This window comes from Myotis myotis, unplaced genomic scaffold (genome assembly GCF_014108235.1).
Source record: "Myotis myotis isolate mMyoMyo1 unplaced genomic scaffold, mMyoMyo1.p scaffold_m19_p_20, whole genome shotgun sequence".
In the NCBI taxonomy this organism is placed as follows: domain Eukaryota; kingdom Metazoa; phylum Chordata; class Mammalia; order Chiroptera; family Vespertilionidae; genus Myotis; species Myotis myotis.
In genome coordinates, this window is record NW_023416325.1 from 3,566,912 (window position 1) to 3,588,052 (window position 21,141).

At 47.5% G+C, this 21,141-nt stretch overlaps 1 protein-coding gene across 6 annotated transcripts in view; it reads right to left on the reverse strand.

Moving 5' to 3' along the window:
• Positions 1 to 21,141, reverse strand: part of GRK3 (G protein-coupled receptor kinase 3) — a 79,023-nt gene that overhangs the window by 49,651 nt on the left and 8,231 nt on the right. For all 6 annotated transcript variants that reach the window (XM_036353920.1, XM_036353918.1, XM_036353919.1 and 3 more), the window contains exon 2: positions 11,088 to 11,164. In XM_036353920.1, the coding sequence (XP_036209813.1) occupies positions 11,088 to 11,164 (77 nt within the window). The remainder of the gene's footprint in view (positions 1 to 11,087; positions 11,165 to 21,141) is intronic.

Here is a 21,141-nt window from a genome sequence, read left to right on the forward strand (position 1 = left end):
GAACCTGCGGAGCCAAAGGTCATGCAGACGCGCCGAGGTCTTACTCGGCCTGACAGATTAGCCGCGCTGGAGCGGTCCCTATTCGTGCTCCCGCCAGCAACGGTCTCGCAAGTGCCCGCTCAGACCCACGGCCTCACCAGAAGTGTGTTATTACACCTTTTTCCGATTAGAGTTGACGTACGATATTATATTAGTTCCCCTTCTCGTTCTTTTCTGTCCAACCCCCTACGCGTCTCCCCTCTGGCAACCGTCGATTTGTTCTCTGTATCTAAGTTTGTTTCTATTTGTTCTTTAGATTTCAAATACGTATAAATAAAATCATTCGATATCTTTCTTTCTCCAGCTGACTTACTTCACTTAACATAATACCCTCTAGACCAGGGGTGGGCAAACTTTTTGACTCGAGGGCCACAATGGGTTCTTAAACTGGGCCGGAGGGCTGGAACAAAAGCATGGATGGAGTGCTTGTGTGAACTAATATAAATTCAAAGTAAACATCATTACATAAAAGGGTAAGGTCTTTTTTTTTTTTTTTTTTTAGTTTTATTCATTTCAAACGGGCCAGATCTAGCCCGCGGGCCGTAGTTTGCCCACGGCTGCTCTAGGCCCATCCACGTTGTCACAAATGGCAAGACTCCGTTCCTTTTTTGTGGCTGCATAGTATTGCGTCGTATATATGCACCCCGGCTTCTTTATCCACTCATCTATCCACGGGCACCTAGGGTGCTTCCATCTCTTGGCTATTGTAAGTAATGCTGCCATGAACGTAGGGGTGCGTATATGTGGTCTGTTTTCATTTCATTCTTTTTTTGCTATTGGTCTTCTGCTATGTTGGACAGGTGGAGAAGGGGCAAAGGAGATCAATAAAAGGAAGCGTGAGAACAGAAAGGCAGGAAGGAGGAGGGAAAGAGAAAGAGAGACGGTAGAGAGAGGGCGAGGGTTTCTAGGAACCACCTCTGGTGGGAAAGTAATCATCCTTTGTCCTGGCAACAGCAGCTATCCCAGGAAACAACGCAGCACTTCATGCGTGGAAGTCCCCACACTATCAACCTGAGCTCCGTCCCCCGCCGCCCCAGAAGCCGCCTCCTCCAGGGAGTCGGGGAAACCTCCTCGCTGGTCGCACCGGTCAGCTCAGCACAGAGTCTGAGGGCCCCAGGTCTGGACTGTGGCCGGTCCCAACTCGGTGTGGCTCACTCCCGCTCAGGCCAACGCTGTCCACAGGACTCTGGACAAGTCCCTGCACCTCGGCGTGGTGTCCTCTCACCCGTACCAGTAAAAGGGGGGCTGCCCGTGACCTCTGCGTGGGGTTACTCTGAAGACTAAGTGATACGTGGACGTAGAGCACTGACCACATCAGGCCTCCATCGTTCGAACGGTGCCACACAGACTTCTGCAAAGAGTGCACATCCCAGGTTTGCCCGCGCAGCCGCGGGTAGGCTCGAAACGGATCACCGTGCTCCTAGCACTTGGCGAAGCGATACCCACGGTGGTACATGTCTAGGGTTTCACAGGTAGCCCCAGTTTCAAATGCTTAACCCGTTTGCCTGCCAAGAGCCTAATAGCTTATTTCAAAAATAAAATGACATTCCAGGGTATGATACAGCAACAAGAGCCAGACTTAACCTCTCACCGTAACAACCAGAAAACTCTACATAAAACGGGAAATAACTGCTTTCGGGCCTGGAAAGGGCTGGGGTGCCTGGGAGAAGGGAAACAGACCAGGAGGGTCCCGAGATGGGCCGGCTCTCGGCCGGGAGGTACTTTCTGAAAGGCAGTGCTGGGAGGGGGACCCACACGGACCAGGGCGGTCCTGCTGAGGCGAGGGCCCCAGGAGTGCAGGGAAACCAAGGTACCTGGAAACACCACAAATAAATAAACGAAATGAAGACGGGTAGCTAGTAAGCCGGTAGAGACAACAGCATAACATACCAGAATACACTCGATTCAAAAGAAGACAGAAACGAAGAAAAAAGCCACAAGGAAACAAACAGGAGGATGTGAGCCTCAAATCCAACTACACTGGTAATTACTCAACTGTAAACGGTCCAAACAATCCAACTGAGAGTTAGAGCAGGAGCCTGGCCGGTGCAGCTCAGTGGTTAAGCATCGACTTATGACCCGGGAGGCCACGGTTCGATTCCATTTGTGGACTCGATCCCCCAGTAGGGGGCGTGCAAGAGGCAGCCGATCAATGATGCTCTCTCATCACTGATGTTTCTCTCTCTCCCTCTCCCTTCCTCTCAGAAACCAATAAAAATATATATATTTTAAAAGAGTTAGAGAACAGATGTGTCACGCAAACACTAATATCACAAACGCTGAAGCGATCTTATCAATATTAGACAAAGTTAATACCCTATCAGGATAAAGGACTTCTCATCATGGTAAAGGGGTCAATTCATCAAGATGACGTAACCAGCGTGCACCTTTCCTGGGAGATCCCGCGATGCTTCTAGGGTCAGGCCCGGACCCGAGAGAAATGACAGGGTGTGCCCACAAGGCGTGTGTAAAAATGTCTGCAGCGGCTCCATTTATAACTGCCCCAAATCTGAGCAGCCCCAATGTCCGTGAACAAGTGACCGGTGTTAGGTCCGTACTGTGGGATACTATTCAATGAAAGAAACAAAAATCCCCACATAAGCAATAATACATATGAACCTCAAGGACGGACATTGTGCTGAGGCCAGGAAGCCAGACACACACGAGTGCTTGCTGCTCGATTCTATTTCTATAAAGTCCTAGAAAAGCCAAGTGTAACCTGCTGTGACTTAGGCAGATCAGTGGATGCCTGGGGCTGGGTGAGCTGAATGTAAAAATCCATGCGTGTTCCTCTGAAAGGGAGAAAAATGGTCTATATGCGGATTGTGCAGTAATACACGGCACAGACACGGTCAAAGCTCAACCTCTACACTTCAAACGGACGCCCGTTAGTGTACGCGTCTTACACCTCTATAAAACCGTCCTTCAAATGCAAGAGCGCAGCAAGAGAGCATAATAATCAATAAACAAAAAGAAAAGCAACAACTGGAGTCTGTGTGGTGTCTCCGCGGGAGGCAATCAGGCACATTCTGAAACCCAGGCACTAAAGAGCAAGGGGAGGAGAGAAGGGCCCCCGTCGCCGTTCCCGGTAAGCTCATCTGGGTCAAGTTCTTCTCCGTCACCGACTCCGAACGCACTTGTTGGTTTAAGAGTAGAGGCCACATAACAACTCAGTTCAATCTTCTTAAACAGTCCTAAAATTACATGCTAGGTAAACGGATTCCTACAGAGCGAACTCTGGTGACCAACGGTGATATTTTTTTTTTTAAAGTTACCGTGAAAACGTCAATTAAAAAATAAAAGATTTCTTTAGCGAGTAAGTGCATCCCACCAGGGAAGAATATTTGCTTCTTTAAGAAGCTGCCCTAGTTTCTCTCCTTGGGCGCCACTGCTTTCAATAGCCTCTTTCAGGGACTAGAACAGCTCTCCCTGCCCCACCTTTGCTGGGATTTCTCGTCTACCCCGAAACATAAGAATCTTCTCTGCTTTGGCAAGCGGAGAGCGGGCAGAGGAGGGGCCGAGCTCCGAGCTAGGGCTGACCTGAAAGCATCAGGCAGAATGAGAATGGGGTGTGACCATTCTCTTCAGCGGATGGCCCACTATGCAAATCAAGTCACCTAACTCAAGGATGCAGGAAGGAAAACACTGCCCCATATCCTGGGCTTCTTACCTGAGCCTTTCCTGCAGGTCCCCGCCCTAACTGAACCTGAGGGCATGGTGTCCCCTGCAAGCCCCGGTCCTGCCCACCCCCTTTAGAGCCACATTACAATTCATTACAAATCCCATCTGCCAGTCTGGAGTTGAGGGACCTTCTCGCCAGCTCCGCTGCTGCTGGCCCAGCATCCTCACCGCCCAGGCTCCCAGGGCAGGAGGCTGCTCTGTGACGGCCTCCGTCAGAGCCTGCCACCCCGGTGCTCACACCTGCTGCGTCCCATCCCACGCTGAGTAAAAGCCAAAAGATGGCCTAAAAAACCCTTGCCCCGTCCGTACCTGTCACTCACGCCCAGCGCCTCGGCACAGCCTCCTCGCTGCTCCCCCATCACCTGGCTCTGATCTAAGGTCTCTGCCCTACCGAACCCTCCGCCTGGGCCCGCTTCCCCTAGATAAATACACCAGTAAAAGTCATGTTGCTTCAATGAAACTTTTTTTTGCATTGAATTGTGACTGGTGGTGAAAAGTGAATTTATTTTGAGAATCCCAAACGCACAAAATCATGGGTTGATCCAGGTCAACTATCAACATCGACTGCAAGGCCAAATCGCTTTGGAAAGAAGGCACTGCTCTGCGTTTGGTGGGATAGGGAAGGTGTGGTGTATTATGAGCTTCTAAAACCAGGTGAAACCGTTAATACTGATCGCTACCGACAAGAAATGATCAATTCGAACCCCACTTTGATCGTAAAACAACCACAATGGGCCCGAAGACACAGCGAAGTAACTTTGCTTCATGATGACGCACCATCACACACTTCCAAACCAGTTAAAGACACCTTAAAAGATCTTGCCTAGGAAGTATGAACCCACCCGCCGTATTCACCAGACCTCGCTCCTTCAGATGACCACTTGTTCCGATCGATGGCACACGCGCTTTCTGAGCAGCACTTCAAAACATATGAAGAAGTGGAAAACTGGGTCTCTGAATGGTCTGCCTCACAACAAGAAAAGTTCTATTGGGACGGCCTCCACAAATTACCTGAAAGATGGGGGAATGTGTTGCTAGCAATGGACATTACTTTGAATAAAGCACATTTGATGTTTCTCTTGAAATTATTGTATTTTTTTATTACAAAATCCGCATTTTTAACCGGTTAATAGCTAATCCGCATTTTAAAAATGCGGATACCCATTAAAAATTCGGATTTTAAAACACCCAGGCCTGCTGAAGCCGCACAGGTAAAAAAAAAATCAGCGGTGAAGCCTGCCTGCCCATCGGTCCTTAAGTCCGCCCAGCGCTTCCCTCTTCTCTGGCATCTTCCCTCTCTGGGCAGCATTCTTATTAGGAAGTCGAAACTGCACAATCTGGGCCCCTCATTTCTCCAGGGTGAAAATCCAATTAGCAGCATTCAGTCAAGTGTTTATCTCAGCAGTTTGAAAGTTTAAACGGATCTTCAACTCCTTCTCTCACTGAAAGTCTCCACAAAGGCCTGGATAATTGCAGCAGGACTGCCTGGGGCCCCGAGGTTTTTCTTCTCCCTCCTGGTAGGTTGCTCTTGGCTGGAGAAGGTTGTGCAGACAAGATCGGGTGGGAACCCGGCTCAGTGACTGTGACTGTCAATCTGAGGCAGCATTTGCCAGGGGCAGGCCTGCAGGGCACAGCAGCTAACACAGCCAAACAAAGAGGGAAACAAAAGGGAAAGCAAAGACGGACACGGGTTGGCTCCCAGGTTAAGAGTTCTCCCTCCAGGGCCACATGCAAAAGTGCTGACTTCACTAGACTTTAATCCCCGCCTTTGAGTTGGAAGTTGCAGTTTTAAATATTTGCAGGTTTTAACCAAACAGTTGAAGAAGTAATTTGATCAATTAGAAAACAGATTGGCAGGCTTACTCTTCTGAAACTGACAAAAAACAACAACAAAAAACCCTAACCTGTTTCATTCCGTCTTCCAGCGTTCCTCTGGTCTTACATAATTGCTAGCGCTTATTGACAGGTGCCTCCGACATTTGTGCCCATCTTTGCGTATTTCTGTAGGGACTGCACAGAAATGTTTTTTAAAAGGACTTTTGGTACAATTTCTGTTTTTCCAATGTACTGTTTTAAAAATGAAATATTCATTTTTGTTGTCAAAAATCCCCGGACAAGTGTATATTTCTTATGCCTCGATCTTAAACGCCAAAAAATAATTTGCGCGTTCCTTTTCATGTAAACGTCCTCTGAAATCATGCTTTTTGTGTAAATGTCCTTCTGAAACCACAGCGGCATCGTTCATAATGACACAAAGGGAGAAGAATCCGAACGTCCATCGGCTGGTGAATGGGTCAGTCACACACACAAAAAAATGTGGGCTATCCACAAGATGGAATATTACTCGGCAGTGAATGAAGCACTGGTTACACCCGCCACGTGAATGAAGCTCCAAAACCTCACACTGAGCTAAAGAAGCCAGGTGCAGAAGTCTCCAGTCTACACGCTGTGAGATGCCGTTTCTATGAAATGTTCAGAAAGGGCAAATTCCTGCGGAGACAGCAGGCAGATGAGCGGCTGCCGGGAGCTACAAGGGGGTGTCTACACGTGGGCACAAGGGGTCTCCCTAAGGCGTGGAAACGTTTATAAAATGAGAGTGTGGTGACAGTTGTGCAACTCCGCGAATGCACTAGAACTCATCAAACTGTAACTCGTCCAATTACGACTTAACGATGGGCGGATTTTATGGCCTGTAATACCATACCTCAATAGAGCCCCCCCCTTTTTTTTAAAAAAGAAAAAAACTGCAAAGTTTTGTTTTGACCAAAAGTCACGTTTCAGGCGCCAACATTACTTCATACCAATTCAGAAAGATTGGTACTTAAACTCCGGATTACGCTCTGAAGCCCCGGTCATAAAATGAAGTGTCTTCCCAGGCAATAGGTGATGGAATATTCCATTAACCAGGAGGGTCTTTATACCGGGGAGCATTTGCATACCTCATGAATTCTGCCTCCTCTTAATCAGAAACATCCTCCTCTAATGGGAGAGGTTCGCAGACAGAGAAGCTAAATAGATTGCCCACAGACAGATGGAACCCATCAAACGCCATGTGCCTCCCTGGCAGAGGGGGAAAACGACCGTTCCCATGTACGTATATTCTAGAAGAAACCTATAACAGAATCACCTTAGCCATCGCTGACAAGCTGACTTTACTGTCTATTCAATAACCAGGATCCCTTGAAGGCTGTTCTTTCAATGAGCCAAAGCAAGAATATTGTGTCATTACCTAAATGTGTAAATTTCACTGACAGCCAGTTAGGAACCAACTTAATTAATAAACATTAGGACGTAATCGCTATGGAAGAATGAGAAGGATAAATGCAGCTCTCAGTCTTTTATTCGGAAAATTGGCAATTAAAAACAAAATAATTAAGGCCCCCCCCCCCCCCATCCCACTGTATTAGTTTTCTGTTGCCAGGTATTAAATTACCACGCGCGCCGTGACTTGTCAACAACCCCCATTCTTTATCGCACGAGTCCAGGTGGGCTCCTTCGGGTGCTGGCGAGCTGAGGTCTTATCCAGAGGCTCCAGGGAATCCAGTTCTCTGACTGTGAGACTGTAAGACCCTGGCTGGTGTGGCTCAGTGGATAGAACGTCGGCCTGCGGACCCAAGGGGTCCCAGGTTCGATTCCAGTCAAGGGCACGTACCTCGGCTGCAGGCTCAATCCCCTGCCCCAGGTCTACGGGAGGCAACCAGTTGATGTGTCTCTCTCACATCGATGTTTCTCTCTCTCTCTCTCTCTCAGTCATATAGGACTGAGATGCTATGAGGAGTTTACTAATTGCTTTAAAATATTTCGGCAACCACAAAAAGAGGGGATGAAGAAAGCAAATACAGCAAAATGTTGAAAAATATTGAATCCGGGAGGTATATCTGTGTGAGGGATTGTTATTCTAGACCACTTTTGTGTAAGATGAACCATTTTTATTAAAGGCCATTTCATTTAAGAGCTTTCATTCATTGAGCATCTGCTGAGAACAAATCATTGTGTCGAGGGCTTCGCAAACATTTCCTGCTGAATCCTCACAACAAGCCTTCTGAAGCGGCTACCGTTATTGTCCCTACTTCATCGATAAGAAAACTAATGAAACAACAACCAGTTCGGGGTGCAGCCAACAGGTCTGCCAATCACCCGTTATCTCAAGCAAAGGCTCGCAAAGGCTCCTATTTTTTTTCATTTCACAAAACATGTTTCCCAACTGCCGAGAGCCCACACTGGGGGGGGGGGCGTCCCCCAAACCCTGTGCTAGCCATCTCCAAGCTCACAAATCGGAAGGCAGGGATGGTGCCGGTAGGGAGGGGCAGTGAGAAAGGGGGTTGAGAGGCGAGGGGACAGAGGGTGAAAGAGAAGCACAGAGAAGCACTAAGGGGTAACACAGACATCAACAGGGCGGCACCACATGGAGACAGCCACGAAAGGGGGCAGGTGGACCAGATGGGAGAGACAGAGGGAGAGCGGAGGGAGCTGAAACAGGAATACAGAGCTGGAGAGAGGACCCATTTATCCTCCCGCGGCCCCTCTTCCACTCTTCCCCAACCCCCAACGCCAGCCGGAGGAGAAAGCCACAGAGCAAAGGGGGCCCCAGACAGGTGAGCATGCAACACATTAAACCTACAGCCACGGCAAAGCGTAGTGACAGATCGGTGTCCGGCCGGTTACCCTGTGCCCTCTCCCCACCCCCATCCCCACCCCACCAGTGGCTGTTCTCCGTGAGCTCCGAAGAGTAAACAGCTCCTCTTGACCAGCTCCAAGCTCACACGTCGGAAGGAAGAGAAGAAGGAATGGCTCACTCAGACAGTTTTTTAACAGCATAACTGAGAGGAAATTCACAGGCCATCCGTGTCCAGCGAAGGGGCTCCTGGGGAAGAGTGGGTGTGGCCGAAGCTAAGGTTCAAGGCCAGGGTAATGCCACCAGGCGCTCAGATCCAAGGCTCCCGGAGCCTATGTCAGGGAAGGTGTTGGTCGAAACAGTGGGGAGGACATGTCTGGGGGTTGCATGTGTGCTGGAGGGAGGGCAGACAGGAAAGGCGGTACAGGAGGGAGAGCGAGGAGGAGAGAACACAAAGGGAGCAAGAACCCTCCATGCCTTTCAGAAACTGGAGTGAGAGCCGCAACGGGGGCAGGTTGGCCCATCTACCAGCACGTGTTTATCACAGGGAGCCATTCACACAAACGACGTGTAAGACGTGCCTTCCTCTCACGGCAGCATGGTGCACAGCAGCCAGGAAGGGGAACCAACCCCGACCTCCACCCGCGCACGGATGAATGAACGGACACACACGGTGTGGCACAGCCACGCAACGGAAGACCACTGGGCATACCAAGGACGAGGTCCTGACACGTGCTACATACACCACGTGTGAACCTTCAAATACTATGCTGAGAGCTCAATGCAAAGGCCTCATGCTGCCCTGGCCGGTGTGGCTCAGTGGATAGAGCATCGGCCTGCGGACCAAAGAGTCCCGGGTTCGATTCCAGCCAAGGGCATGTACCTCGGCTGCAGGCTCCTCCCCGGCCTGGGCCCCGGTTGGGGCTTGCGCAGGAGGCAACCGATCGATGTGTGTCTCTCACGTCGATGTTTCTCTCTGTCTTTCCCTCTCTTCCACTCTCTAAACATCAAGGGAAAACTATCCTCGGGTGATGATTAAAATTTTTTTTAAAAAAAGGCCACATGCTATGGGATTCCATTTATTCAGAGTGTCCAACAGGCAAATCCAGAGGCAGAAGCTGGATTACTGGTACCCAGGGGTTGGGGGAGGGGGAGAATGGGTATAGAGTTTCTTTGGGGGGAAGGTTTGAAGATGCTCTAAAGAAAGTGTGGTGCCCGGTCGGTGTGGCTCAGTGGTTGAGCATTGACCCATGAACCAGGAGGTCACAATTTGATTCCTGGTCAGGCCACATGCCTGGGTTTCAGGCTTGATCCCCAGTATGGGGTATGCAGGAGGCAGCCAATCAATGATTTTCTCTCATCACTGATGTTTCTATCTTTCTCTCCCTCTCGCTTCCTCTCTCTGAAAACAATAACAATAATAATAATAATAAAGTAAGTGTGGCAATGACTACACAACACTGCAAATACACTAAAAAAACTACTGAGCTGTATATAATAGGTGAGTTTTACATTACATATGTCTGAATATATATTCTTTAAAATTAAAAATATTACTGAAAATATACATTTGTATAAGTCAAATATATATATTCAAGGGGTCAGTCTGCGCTTATGAATTAGGGAAACAGAACTGAACGCAGAATTAGGGTTCCAGGGAACTGTAATAAGACCTTCATTTCTTGAAAGTTCAATAACATCACTCCCTTTAATAGTAAAATAATTTGCAAACTAAGACCCCGTTCCTCGGCGAATCTGACCTGAATAACTCTGGGGGGCTGGCAAGGTGCAAAGAAAGGAATGGAACACGCTATTCGCTCAGACTCTGCTCTGTGGGTGTCACGTGACCACCCTAGAATCATCTGTCTACCACCTTGCTATGGGCAGATTAACAATATAGCCGGCTGGCAGGCCCAACGAGAAGTCTCTCCTAGCTGAGAATAAGATGTTATTCTGGAAATTTCTGGACAGCGGGAACTGATGGGAGGGCGGGGGAAGCACGCAAACTACAGCTCTTCCCTGCACCGGCCGACAGTCCCCCCTAAATGCACCGCCAGCCTCAGAAAGCCAGGGAGAACACCTCCCTTCCTCGTGGGCCTCGAAGCTCCACGTTAAAGCAATTGCTGGTCAGTCCTCACTTCTGCAGGGACTAGCTGTGGCGGCCGCAGAGCACCCCCACACAACCACACGCCCGCACGGGCCAGGACCAGCGTTAGCCAGAGCCGGGGCCTCTGTGGATACGACCGGGGGAGGCCTGGTGACCTGCAGGGTACAGACTCTGATGTGGAACTGACCCGAATGAATGGTGCACAGAACCCACACAACCCATGACAACCGCCAAGATCAAGTTCTCCAGCCCCACGCTCTGGGAAGATACAGCCAACCCCGAGAATGGGGTGATGTCTGGGAAGCTCCCTGGGATCCTGGAAAGTACAATCGGAGAGCAGCTGGGGCCTCAGATGTGGGTCCCAACAGAGGGAGCTTCTTTCTGGTTCCAGGTGCCCGATTCTGGCCACCTCCCACGCGCCCTTAAGACCTGGAGTCAAACTCGTCTGTTTCCCACGGGCTTATTCACAGGACAGGTTCCTCAGAATGGAAGTCATCATTAAGCACCTGGTTAACTGCCTGAGCTCTCCCCTCCCGGCCCGCAGTGTCAAGCACACAGAGCGCTGGGCCTGCGCGCAGACATCACCGTGGCGACAGCGACATCACGAGTGAAGGCGCAGAGGCTCAACGCGTAAGCGGGGCTTACCAATTTTCTGATTGAAAATCTTGTCGAAGGTGATTTCATTCCTCTCCTCAAGATACTTCTGCATCACGCTCCGGATGCTGAAAAAGAAGACCGACACGTTTTTAGCGATGACAGCCTGCGCCACGCGTAAGCATCGCGACAACGGGAGACCCGTGGGTGTCTGTGATAACCCAAGGATGCTGGCCTGGCCAGAGACCCCTCCCGCTGGCATCCGTGGCCGCACGAACGGGGCTCGACGTAAAGCTGGGAGCACCCCAGCTCCAGCCATTCCCCTCTCCTGCGACCCAGGGCCAACCTCACATGCAGAGAGACGCCTCCAAAAAGTAACTTAAGTACTTGGGGAAAGTGTGTCCTTAACACCACCGCTTTGCAATACATGCGCACACATGACAAATTCTGCTCATCCATCAATGGGCTTCTTCTTTTTCCCCCCCAAAATATATATATATTTTTTTTATTTCAGAGAGGAAGGGAGACGGAGAGAGAGCAACATCAATGATGAGAGAGAATCATTGACTGGCTGCCTCCTGCACGACCCCTGCGGGCATGTGCCCTGACCGGGAATCGAACCATGACCTCCTGGTTCATAGGTCAATGCTCAACCCCTGAGCCAATGCTGGCTGGGTTCAATGGAATTCTTTTTAAAACAAATTCTAAAGTTACCTGTATATATGAGTCATTTTTTTTAAAAAAAATCATATTTCTGCACATCAATAAAAAAAAACCTGCAAGAAAACATAATTAGGAGAAAGATTTCACTTACAATGAAATAAAAAAACATCAAATGTCTTGAAATAAATACAAAATATGTTCAGAGACTTTACAGGGAAAATTACAAACTGTCCTGGGAGACATTCATGAAGATCTTAACAAATCACAAGATAGACCGCAGTTATAAACCAAAGAATTTAATATTGCAAAAATCCAAAGTCTACCCAAGTTGATCAATAAAATCAATACAGCCCCCCCTCCCCCCCCCCCCCCCCGTCAATATTCCAGCGGGGTTTTGCTCGGAGCACAGAAACAGAGGAGCTCTTGGCAGAATGTCTAGGAAACAACACGGGCTCAGGAACAGCCTAAACATTTGCTGACGAGAGCGAATGACGACAGTGGGGCTGCGAACGAGGCTGGAAGAATTAAGACAGGATAAACAGTGAAACGGACCAGAGAGCACATAAACTGGCCACACACACATGGAACTCCGATATGTAACAGAAGCAGCCAGGCAGAAAGAGCAGGGAAGGAGGGATTATTCAAGAAGTGAACCCCAAAAGTATCCAAATAGAAAGTTATAGAAATGGAATCTCTGTCATCCATTGATGGGCAGCAATTTGGCGTTGCTTTTTTATGTAATTTTTTTTTTTTACTTTATAAAACAAACTAATTGAGGTATAATCGAAATATAATTAAATGTCTATGTAATTGTCCCATTCAATGAGTTTTCACATATAACTACTATCCTAACCAAGATATCAAAGATTTCTGTCACCCAAAAGGTGCCTCTTTGCAATCAATTCTCCCCGGAGTCTAGGATCCAGGCAACTACCGATCCCCTTTCTGTTAATCGGGGTGACTCGCTCCAGTTGGAGAATTTTATATCGTTGAACTCATACAACACATTGACTTTTGGGTCTGTCTTCTTTCGCTGGGCAAAGCGAGCCCCATCTATATGGCTGGGTGCATAAGCATGTAGTTCTTTTGTACTGCCATGCAGTATGGCCTTGTATTCCACCATTTGTTTACCCACCCATCTGTTGACAGACACAGGGGCTGCTTTCATGTTGGGGCTATTACGAATCAAGCCGCTTTAAACAGTTGTAAGTCTGTTTTTTTATGGACACGTGTTGTCGTGTGTCACGGGTAGATATCTAGAAGTGAAACTGCTGGCCACGTGCTAAATCGTAGCTAACGCATAGTGAAGAGGTGCTGAGCTATACTCCAAACGGGCTGGACACTGTTCATTCCAACAATGGATGCCGTTCCCCTGGCTCCCCAAGACGCCAGTTGTCGGTGTTTTTGGTTTTAGCCGCTCTGTTGGGTGTGTGGTGGCGTCTTATATTGACCTGTATTTGCATTTGCATTTCCCTGGTGAACCACGACGCTGAGCGTGCTTGAACACGATGATTGGAATGCGTATATCATCTTTTGTGCGGTGTGTTGTGAAATCTTTTGCCTCTCTTTTAATTGAGTTGTTTGTCTTATTACTTGGCTGTAAAATGTCTTCATATAGCCTGGAAACAAGTCCTGGGACAGATTATGTGATAATAATATACGGGCTGGAGGCCTAATGTTTTTTTTTTTTAATTTACTATCAACTTGGTGGAGATATATTCACCCTCCTTGTCATGACCTATTGGGGCCTTGCTATATAAACACAAGGTAAGTATAATAAATACTGTAGCATAATTTTTAAAAAATGTCTACTACTATTGTGGTTGAAATACTAGCTACCAGATATCTGCTCTCTCCTGGCCCAAGAACAGGGTGAGCTAAGTTGTACTGCCACCTTACTAACAGAGAAACTACCGTACGTACGTACGTATAACATAACTAGATATCTCCCATTATTAAAAGCCTCTATATTTTAGCCCTGGCTGGTTTGGCTCAGCGGCTAGAGCGTCGGCCTGTGGAATGAAGGGTCCCGGGTTCGATTTCGGTCAAGGGCACGTACCTCGGCTGCAGGTTCCTCCCTGGCCCGGGCCCTGGTCGGGGCGGGCCCGTGCAGGAGGCAACCAACATATCACCTACAAAAGGCAGAGTGCAGAAGAGAGCTGTGAGGATCAAGCGAGATGGCAAGAGTGCGCCGTCAGAAGCACCACACAGCGAGAGTTGTTATCATCACGAACCACCACCGAGAAACCGAAAAGGCAGATTGTTTTAAAAGATAAGATGACTAAGCAGTCAGGCCAAGATGCAATTCCCCCAAAAGGAAATTGCTTTCTTTCGTTTGTAGTTACTAAATATTTTCCACTAACTATTCATTAAACACTCAAAATAGAGCTGTGTTATCCAATGTCGCAATAAAAACTTTACCACTAGGTTCAAAACCACAGAACTTGGCCAGATAGACTCTGAAGAGGTCCACAGAAGTGCCTGGCACAGCTTGCTATCCACTCTTCTCAAGTTTCCGGGGTTCCTCAGATCCTTGGCAGAAAAGTCTTGCATATAATTTACATATCGCTAGGCAATTCGGCATGGGACCATTTACCATTTACCATTTACATTCAGAAGATCGCAACCCAATTAAGCTAAACGTGCATTCCTTTGCGGTTTTTCTACAACATTTTGACAACCCACATCATGTTTTTAATGTCATTTTCTTGGCAACAGATGACCTGATATTAAAGTGACACGTAGCATACTTGAATTTCACAGGCCAAAAAGCGCCATGCACAAAGCCATTCCCAAACAGATGCAATTTGAAGGGTGAACAAATGGTTGGGGTCACCAGTTTACCTAATCAACGCTACTAAAACTTGGGGCTCTAAACTTTCCCTTCAAACGGGTTACAATAAGCATTTGAGATTCCATTTGAATCAGCAGCAGTACATTAGCAGCTTCCGTTTTACTGCTGTGTTGTTGTCTGTGTGAAGTTAGCGCTCAGGGAGAGAGGCTGCAGGAGGGGGGACTCCGCAGGAGCCTGGAGCGTCCTCCTGGCCTCCAAGAGCCATTTTACATGTAATTATCTCATTTTAAAAGATATCTGAGGGCCTCTATTTTGGCCCAAGGTCCAAACTCCTTAGCACAATATAGGGAGCAGTTCCAAAGGGGCCCCCACCCAGCTCATCAACCGCCTCCTGCCACCATCTTGCTTCTAGAGCAGCCGCACTTGACTCTGTTCACTGCCCGATACTCCGGTAAGTAGGATTCCCTCGAATGCTTCTCTTGACATGAAAACCTTCTACACATCTTCCGGGATCCGGGTCGGGCTCACTAACACTGTGATGCCTTCCCCAGCTCGTGCACAGGTAAGTCTCACTTCACTTTCCACCGCATGTCCAATGGCACCGTGGCATCATTTCCCACAATGCACTGCAAATATATATATATTTACATATATATATTTAAACATATAGTAAATATATGATATATCAATATATAGGAACTATATATACATATAAACAAACAGATGGTGTAAATATGTGTGTGTGTATATCAGATGTCAGTTGAGATAGAAAGAGACGGCCACTAGACAGAGCTGGCGGCCTATTTTCACAGCCGAGGAGGATCAATAAGGAGTTTTGTTTTCCTACTTGTTTGGGGAATCTCTGCTATAGAAACACGTGTATGGTAGCTTCCTATGTATTGCTGATGGAACATTTTACTGCAAACTTGGAGGCTTAAAACAACAGAAATTATCTAACGGATGTGTAGGTTAGAAGCCTGAGACGGGTCTCGCTGGGCTGAGCTCAAACTGCCAGCAGGGCTGTGTAGCGAGGGGAGACCCCATCTCCCTATGGCCCACGTTCCTGGGCCCAGGGCCCCCATTCTAGCCTCAAGGCCAGCACCGGCAGGTGGCCTCCCCTGGAAACCCAGGGTAATCTCTTTATCATGACGCCAGCACATTAGCCACCCGAACTCCATCTGCAACCGACCCTCTTGCCCCATGGCCTAACAGAGTCACAGCTCCTGGGATTAGGACGTGGACCTTTCAGGAGGCCATTCCTCTGCCCACCACAGGGTCTGAACAGACACAAAGTATTTTAACCAGCGGCAGGCGTGTTCTTTGGATGTTCTCACTGTCCAGCCTGTGGCCAGGAGAATCCCTTCTGATACAACAGAAAGCACAGGTCCCTGGCTGCTTGCCCAGCCCCTGACCACACCTTGCCTGAGTCAGGTGCAGTGGTGCGGTCGCCCACTGAGATGAGATTTTTCCATGACTAAACATGACGAAGACATGTATTTGAAAAGAAAAAAAAAAAATCAGGAATTTAAAAATGACTTTCCAATTCAAATTTTAACCTTCCAGGGTTTTTACTCAGCTCCTGTCATGTACTCATGTACCTCTTCGTTTACAGTTAAAATCTTAAGTCTTATTACCCAGCGGTATCTATAGAGGCTATATGAAACACCTTGAAATAATAACATTGAGACCTCTGAACGCCGTTCTGTTTATCCTTAAAAATCTAGAGGACCACATGGCATCATCTAGCAAAACTGAAAATGCCCGTATCTTTCCTACTTCTTTCTATTGGGGGGGGGGGGGGGGGCATTTACTCTGCAGAACACACGGGTCCAAAGACACACAGGTAAGCTATTCACTGCAACAGCACTTGTGATTCTGAGCACGGGGCTGGGTAAATCGCGATTTTATGGCACATCAAGCAGCAATTCAGACAACTGAGACTCAGCTCTCCGCGTGCCACTGCGTGAAGTGGGCCGGCCACAAACAGGCTCACGAGTGAGTTCCTGACAAGCAGAGCTCCACCCCCATCTGACCTCAACCACCTTTCTGTGAAAAAGTTAAACACGTGACCTGGCTCATTCATTTCCTATCACAGCGTAGAATGCAGCACTAGCAACAGTTATCAAGTTCAACATAAAAAAAAAAAATCCTTCCTGTATTGAGAGTAACCGACTAGTATGTTCGAGCCAAGGATACCCGTGTGCCTAGTGTCAGGGAGAGACAGGGATCTGCATTTTGTTTTTTAAGGTAAGGGTGCGTGTACAATTACAAAACAGTGTTTGAGGTGAGAAAATATTCAGGACCCTTGACATGTAGCTTCTCCTAGTTTATAGCACTGCCATCATCATCGATAACTATTGCCGACACCTTATCTCTAAAGGAATTGTCCATATATTTATTATTAAATCAGAGTCTCCAGGGAAATGATAGGTAAGCTACTGGAGCACCACTTCCGGTTCCTGTAGCTGGTAACCTTCCATTGAATGAAGACGATGCATGCATGCATTCGCAAACTGTGTTGCTAGCATCTGAAATGGACAATGTTCCGCTACCCAAATATAAGGACCTTCTTCTCTGAGATGATTTCCGTGGCAAAAGATAGTCTGTTAACGTGCACAGAATTTCCACTGAGGCTCAACTGTGCCCTGTGCTATCAATGTGACTTTGAGCAATTAGCTTCTCTCTGAACCTGAACTTCCTCCTTCTAAATCGGGGAGGTGATGAGTATTGCGGAGATGTTTCCAAGAATCTAAAAATAAGGGGAAAAGCCTGCCCTCAGAGAATAAAAGATTTTCATCGGGACATAACAACAAAGGGCAGAGAAAGGCCAAAGGCTCCGGAGCGGGCTGGCCTTGGCCGTGGCTTCAGTGACTGTATCTCCAAGCCCAGCGGAGGCCGGCCACCAATGAGAACAGGAAGCAGAGGAATACGGAAAGACAAGTGACACCAGCGCCGCTGGCTGGCAGGGTATCCGAGTATTCCACACCCAGTGGAAGGCCACCCGGGGAGAGATGACTCGCTCACAGCTGGAGCTGAAAGCCACGAAGCCACCTTCTGACCCATTCGTGGGTCACGGCCGGGCCCGTGCTGGCTGTGCCAACTTCTGTAGGCCGCGCCACGTCCAGGGGGCAACAGGGGGCACAGCAGGCTCTGCTCCCTCAGACCTGGGGCATCTGGGCTCCTGGGAGAGTTAGCGTGGAGCGGAAAGTAGCAGATTTGACATTTTCGTTATAGTTTGGCTTTCAGGTCATCTCCCATGTGAGTTCATGTGTTCTGGGGGGTGGGAGCCTCTAGCTTCATAGAGTCTCAAAGGGGTCTTTGATTTTAAAACAAGAACCACCTGCCTCTAAGAAGAGAATGGGCTGGTCAGGCCGACTTGGCTGATGGACGTGAATTTCACAATAAGAGGCAGAGAGATGCTCGGGACCGTGAGAAAAGTCTAGTTCCTGAGGCTGAAAGGCTGGGGGTTGCCTCCAAGACCACAGGAAAGACACTAGTGCAGGGGTCCTCAAACTTTTTAAACAGGGGGCCAGTTCACTGTCCCTCAGACCGTTGGAGGGCCGGACTATAGTTTAAAAAACAACTATGAACAAATTCCTATGCACACTGCACATATCTTATTTTGAAGTAAAAAAACCAAACGGGAACAAATACAATATCTGTATTTGCATGTGGCCCGCGGGCCGTAGTTTGAGGACCCCTGACCGAGTGTGTGAGGAGACAGCCAGTCTCCCCTCCCCCCCCCGCAAATAAGCAAAGCATGCCTTTCAACATCTCCACATCGAGGACAAGTCTAGAATAAATTTGTCTTTTTTTAATCTCTCCTTACTACAGAGAATTGTAAGAACTAAAAAGAGTTAATATGTGTAAAACTGTAACACACTATAGCCCGGCCAGCGTGGCTCAGTGGTTGAGTGTCGACTTATGAACCAGGAGGTCACAGTTCTACTCCCGGTCGGGGCACATGCCCAGGTGGCGGGCTCGATCCCCAGTGTGGGATGTGCAGGAGGCAGCCGATCAAGGATTCTCTCTCATCATGGATGTTTCTATCTCTCTCTCTCTCTCTCCCTCTCCCTTCCTCTTTGAAATCAATTTAAAAAAAGAAATATTTTTTTTTTAAATACTACATACAAGTATTAGTGGAGGTTTTTCCCCCTCTAAATTTAAACCTATCACATAAATATAAAATAGGGTATCAGATGTCACTGGGTTTAGTAAGTTATATACACACACAGATCTAAATATTAAGTCCAAACGTTGATCTCCCATCGTGATCGTGTCAATACCGATCCAAGTTATACCCCGGTTTCCAGGGAGTTTCCTGAGGGGGGGAGAAAGGGAGTGTGGACCACTGAGGCACTTCAGGAGAGTCTTGCTTTGCTGTCTGTCCTGTCATCATACATGCGACCCCATAGAGGCATGAGGTAACTCCAATCTCATCTGAAGGAGTTTCCACCATCTACCTCATTAAACTTTTCCAGGATGACATGACTAGAGAAAAATATGCTTTTTTTTTTTTTTTTTCAGTAGCTTCTAACAACATCTGTTTATTATTTCACAGTTTCAAAGACTGAATGGTCATAATTGGTTCTACTCAGCGTCTCCCCCAGATTGACATCCAGGTGGTAAATGAAGCTGGGGTCACATCTAGAACTCGGATCCCCTCCCAAACTCATTCAAGTTTGGGCCAGCATTGTGTTCCTTGTGGTTGTAGGAAAAATATGCTTTTTTTAAATAAAATAGCCTGATTTTAAAAAATAATTTAAAATACCAACCCCTGATACAGTCCGCTTGATTTAAAGGACAGAAACACAAAGTGGGTTTTCCACACGAAATTTAAAAACAAAAAACAAAAAACAAAACAATCAACTCAATGACTAAACCCTAAGAAATTCCTCACCACGAAAACTCAGTTTTTCTTTTCTTTTTTTCCGGGGGTGCGGGGAGGGGAGGGAAGATTATTGACATAGCAGCTTCTCATTCATTACTTAGAAATTGCTATTGTGCAGGAAACACCTTTCCCTTCTAGACCAATTCTATTTGAGAAGTTTTGCATAAATAATAAGCCTCCCTCCACTGCCACTGAAAACAAAACAGGAGGAAGCAAGTCCTAAATGGAAAACAAAAACTTGACACTCCATACTTTGCGTTGTCATGACAAGAGTCACTGTACAATTTCTTTCCCAGTCAGGGCGTCATTATAATATAAGAAAAGAAATACAAAGAGCATAAGAACTTGACATTGCATACTTATTGCTGTCATGGCAAGAGTCACTGCATAATTCCTTTCCCAGTTATAAGAAAAGACCATAGCAAATGTAGGTGAAAAAAGTGTGGCCTGTTAAAGGTGTGTAGTAAAGCCCCACGACCTCGCCCATTAGGATGCATTCCATTTCTATCCAGAGTACGAAACTCCCCTCTAACAAACAGCAAAAGCCTCACATTTTTAAGAGATACGTCTAAAATGTCATCACAGCCTTAGTCACGAGGCAAACTGAAAGTCTGCAGTATTTCACAGCTGTGCAAATGCCTTCCCGTGGAACTTTCTAGTTCATTTTTAACTTAAGCCCTTATCAACAGCAATACAGTCCCAGAAAATTTAGAAGAAACAGCCTGAAAATATAGCCAGCGTTATCTTTCCAGATAAGATAACGGAAAGCAATGGACTGACTTAATTACCCAACGCACAAACCAAGAGCGTGTTATTCAGGAGCGCGGTGCGGCTGAGAATGAAGAAACGGCCGCCTCTTCCGGCGAATAGAGCTGTAGGTCTTTGAATGTATGAAACTTACACCCTGAAGCCCTCACAGGGAGACTTCGACACAATTAAAGCTCATGTTCTTCCTAAAATACTTTAGCTCATGACAATCTAAAAATTATGCATGCATGCCTAGCATTTGCTTAGCACTAAGTAAATGACAACCATTGTCTTACGCACGGGCCCGTGTCTAGCTTCCAGATTCCGGCTAATGGGAAACATTATCCCCCTAATCAAACCGCTGGAATGAATGTTAAATCATTTGAGGAACCAAAGAGTTTCTCCCTAGAATGGAACTTTACAGGGACCGGCACACACACACACCTGAAATAGGATTTGTGACCAGTTTTGCCATCACTAAATTCATCACAGTAATATGGCAGATACCTTTTTAGTCTTCATAAGCTTGAGTCGTCTTACTTAGCCAGGTAATGTCCGGACGGACGAGCAGAGATTCCAGAACACGCAGGCGCCAGCGTGATATGAGGAATGAATGGCCCGAGGAACTCGGCACAACTTCCTATGAAAGGCTGCCTTCAAGTATTTGAAGATCTCCCTCGTTGGAAGGAGATGGCACTGGTGTTGCATGACCGCAAAGCGACAGGAAGAGATGGGTGCACGGAGGGTTTACAAGAGAGCTTCCTAACTCCACAGAAAGGTGCTCCTCCAGGTGGCCCGGGTGTCAGAAGCCAGTCACCCATCCCGGGCAGCTAGACTGGCCGTCCTCCAAGACCTTTGCAAGCATGAGGCACCACACGTTAGGTTAGGAATGCGCGACCTGCTGATGTCTGAGGAAGACTAGAACGGATCATCCGCCTTGTGCTCACTGCACTGAAGCCTGCTGCTTTTGGATGCTGACTTTTGGTGCATTTCACTAAAGCCAAGACCTC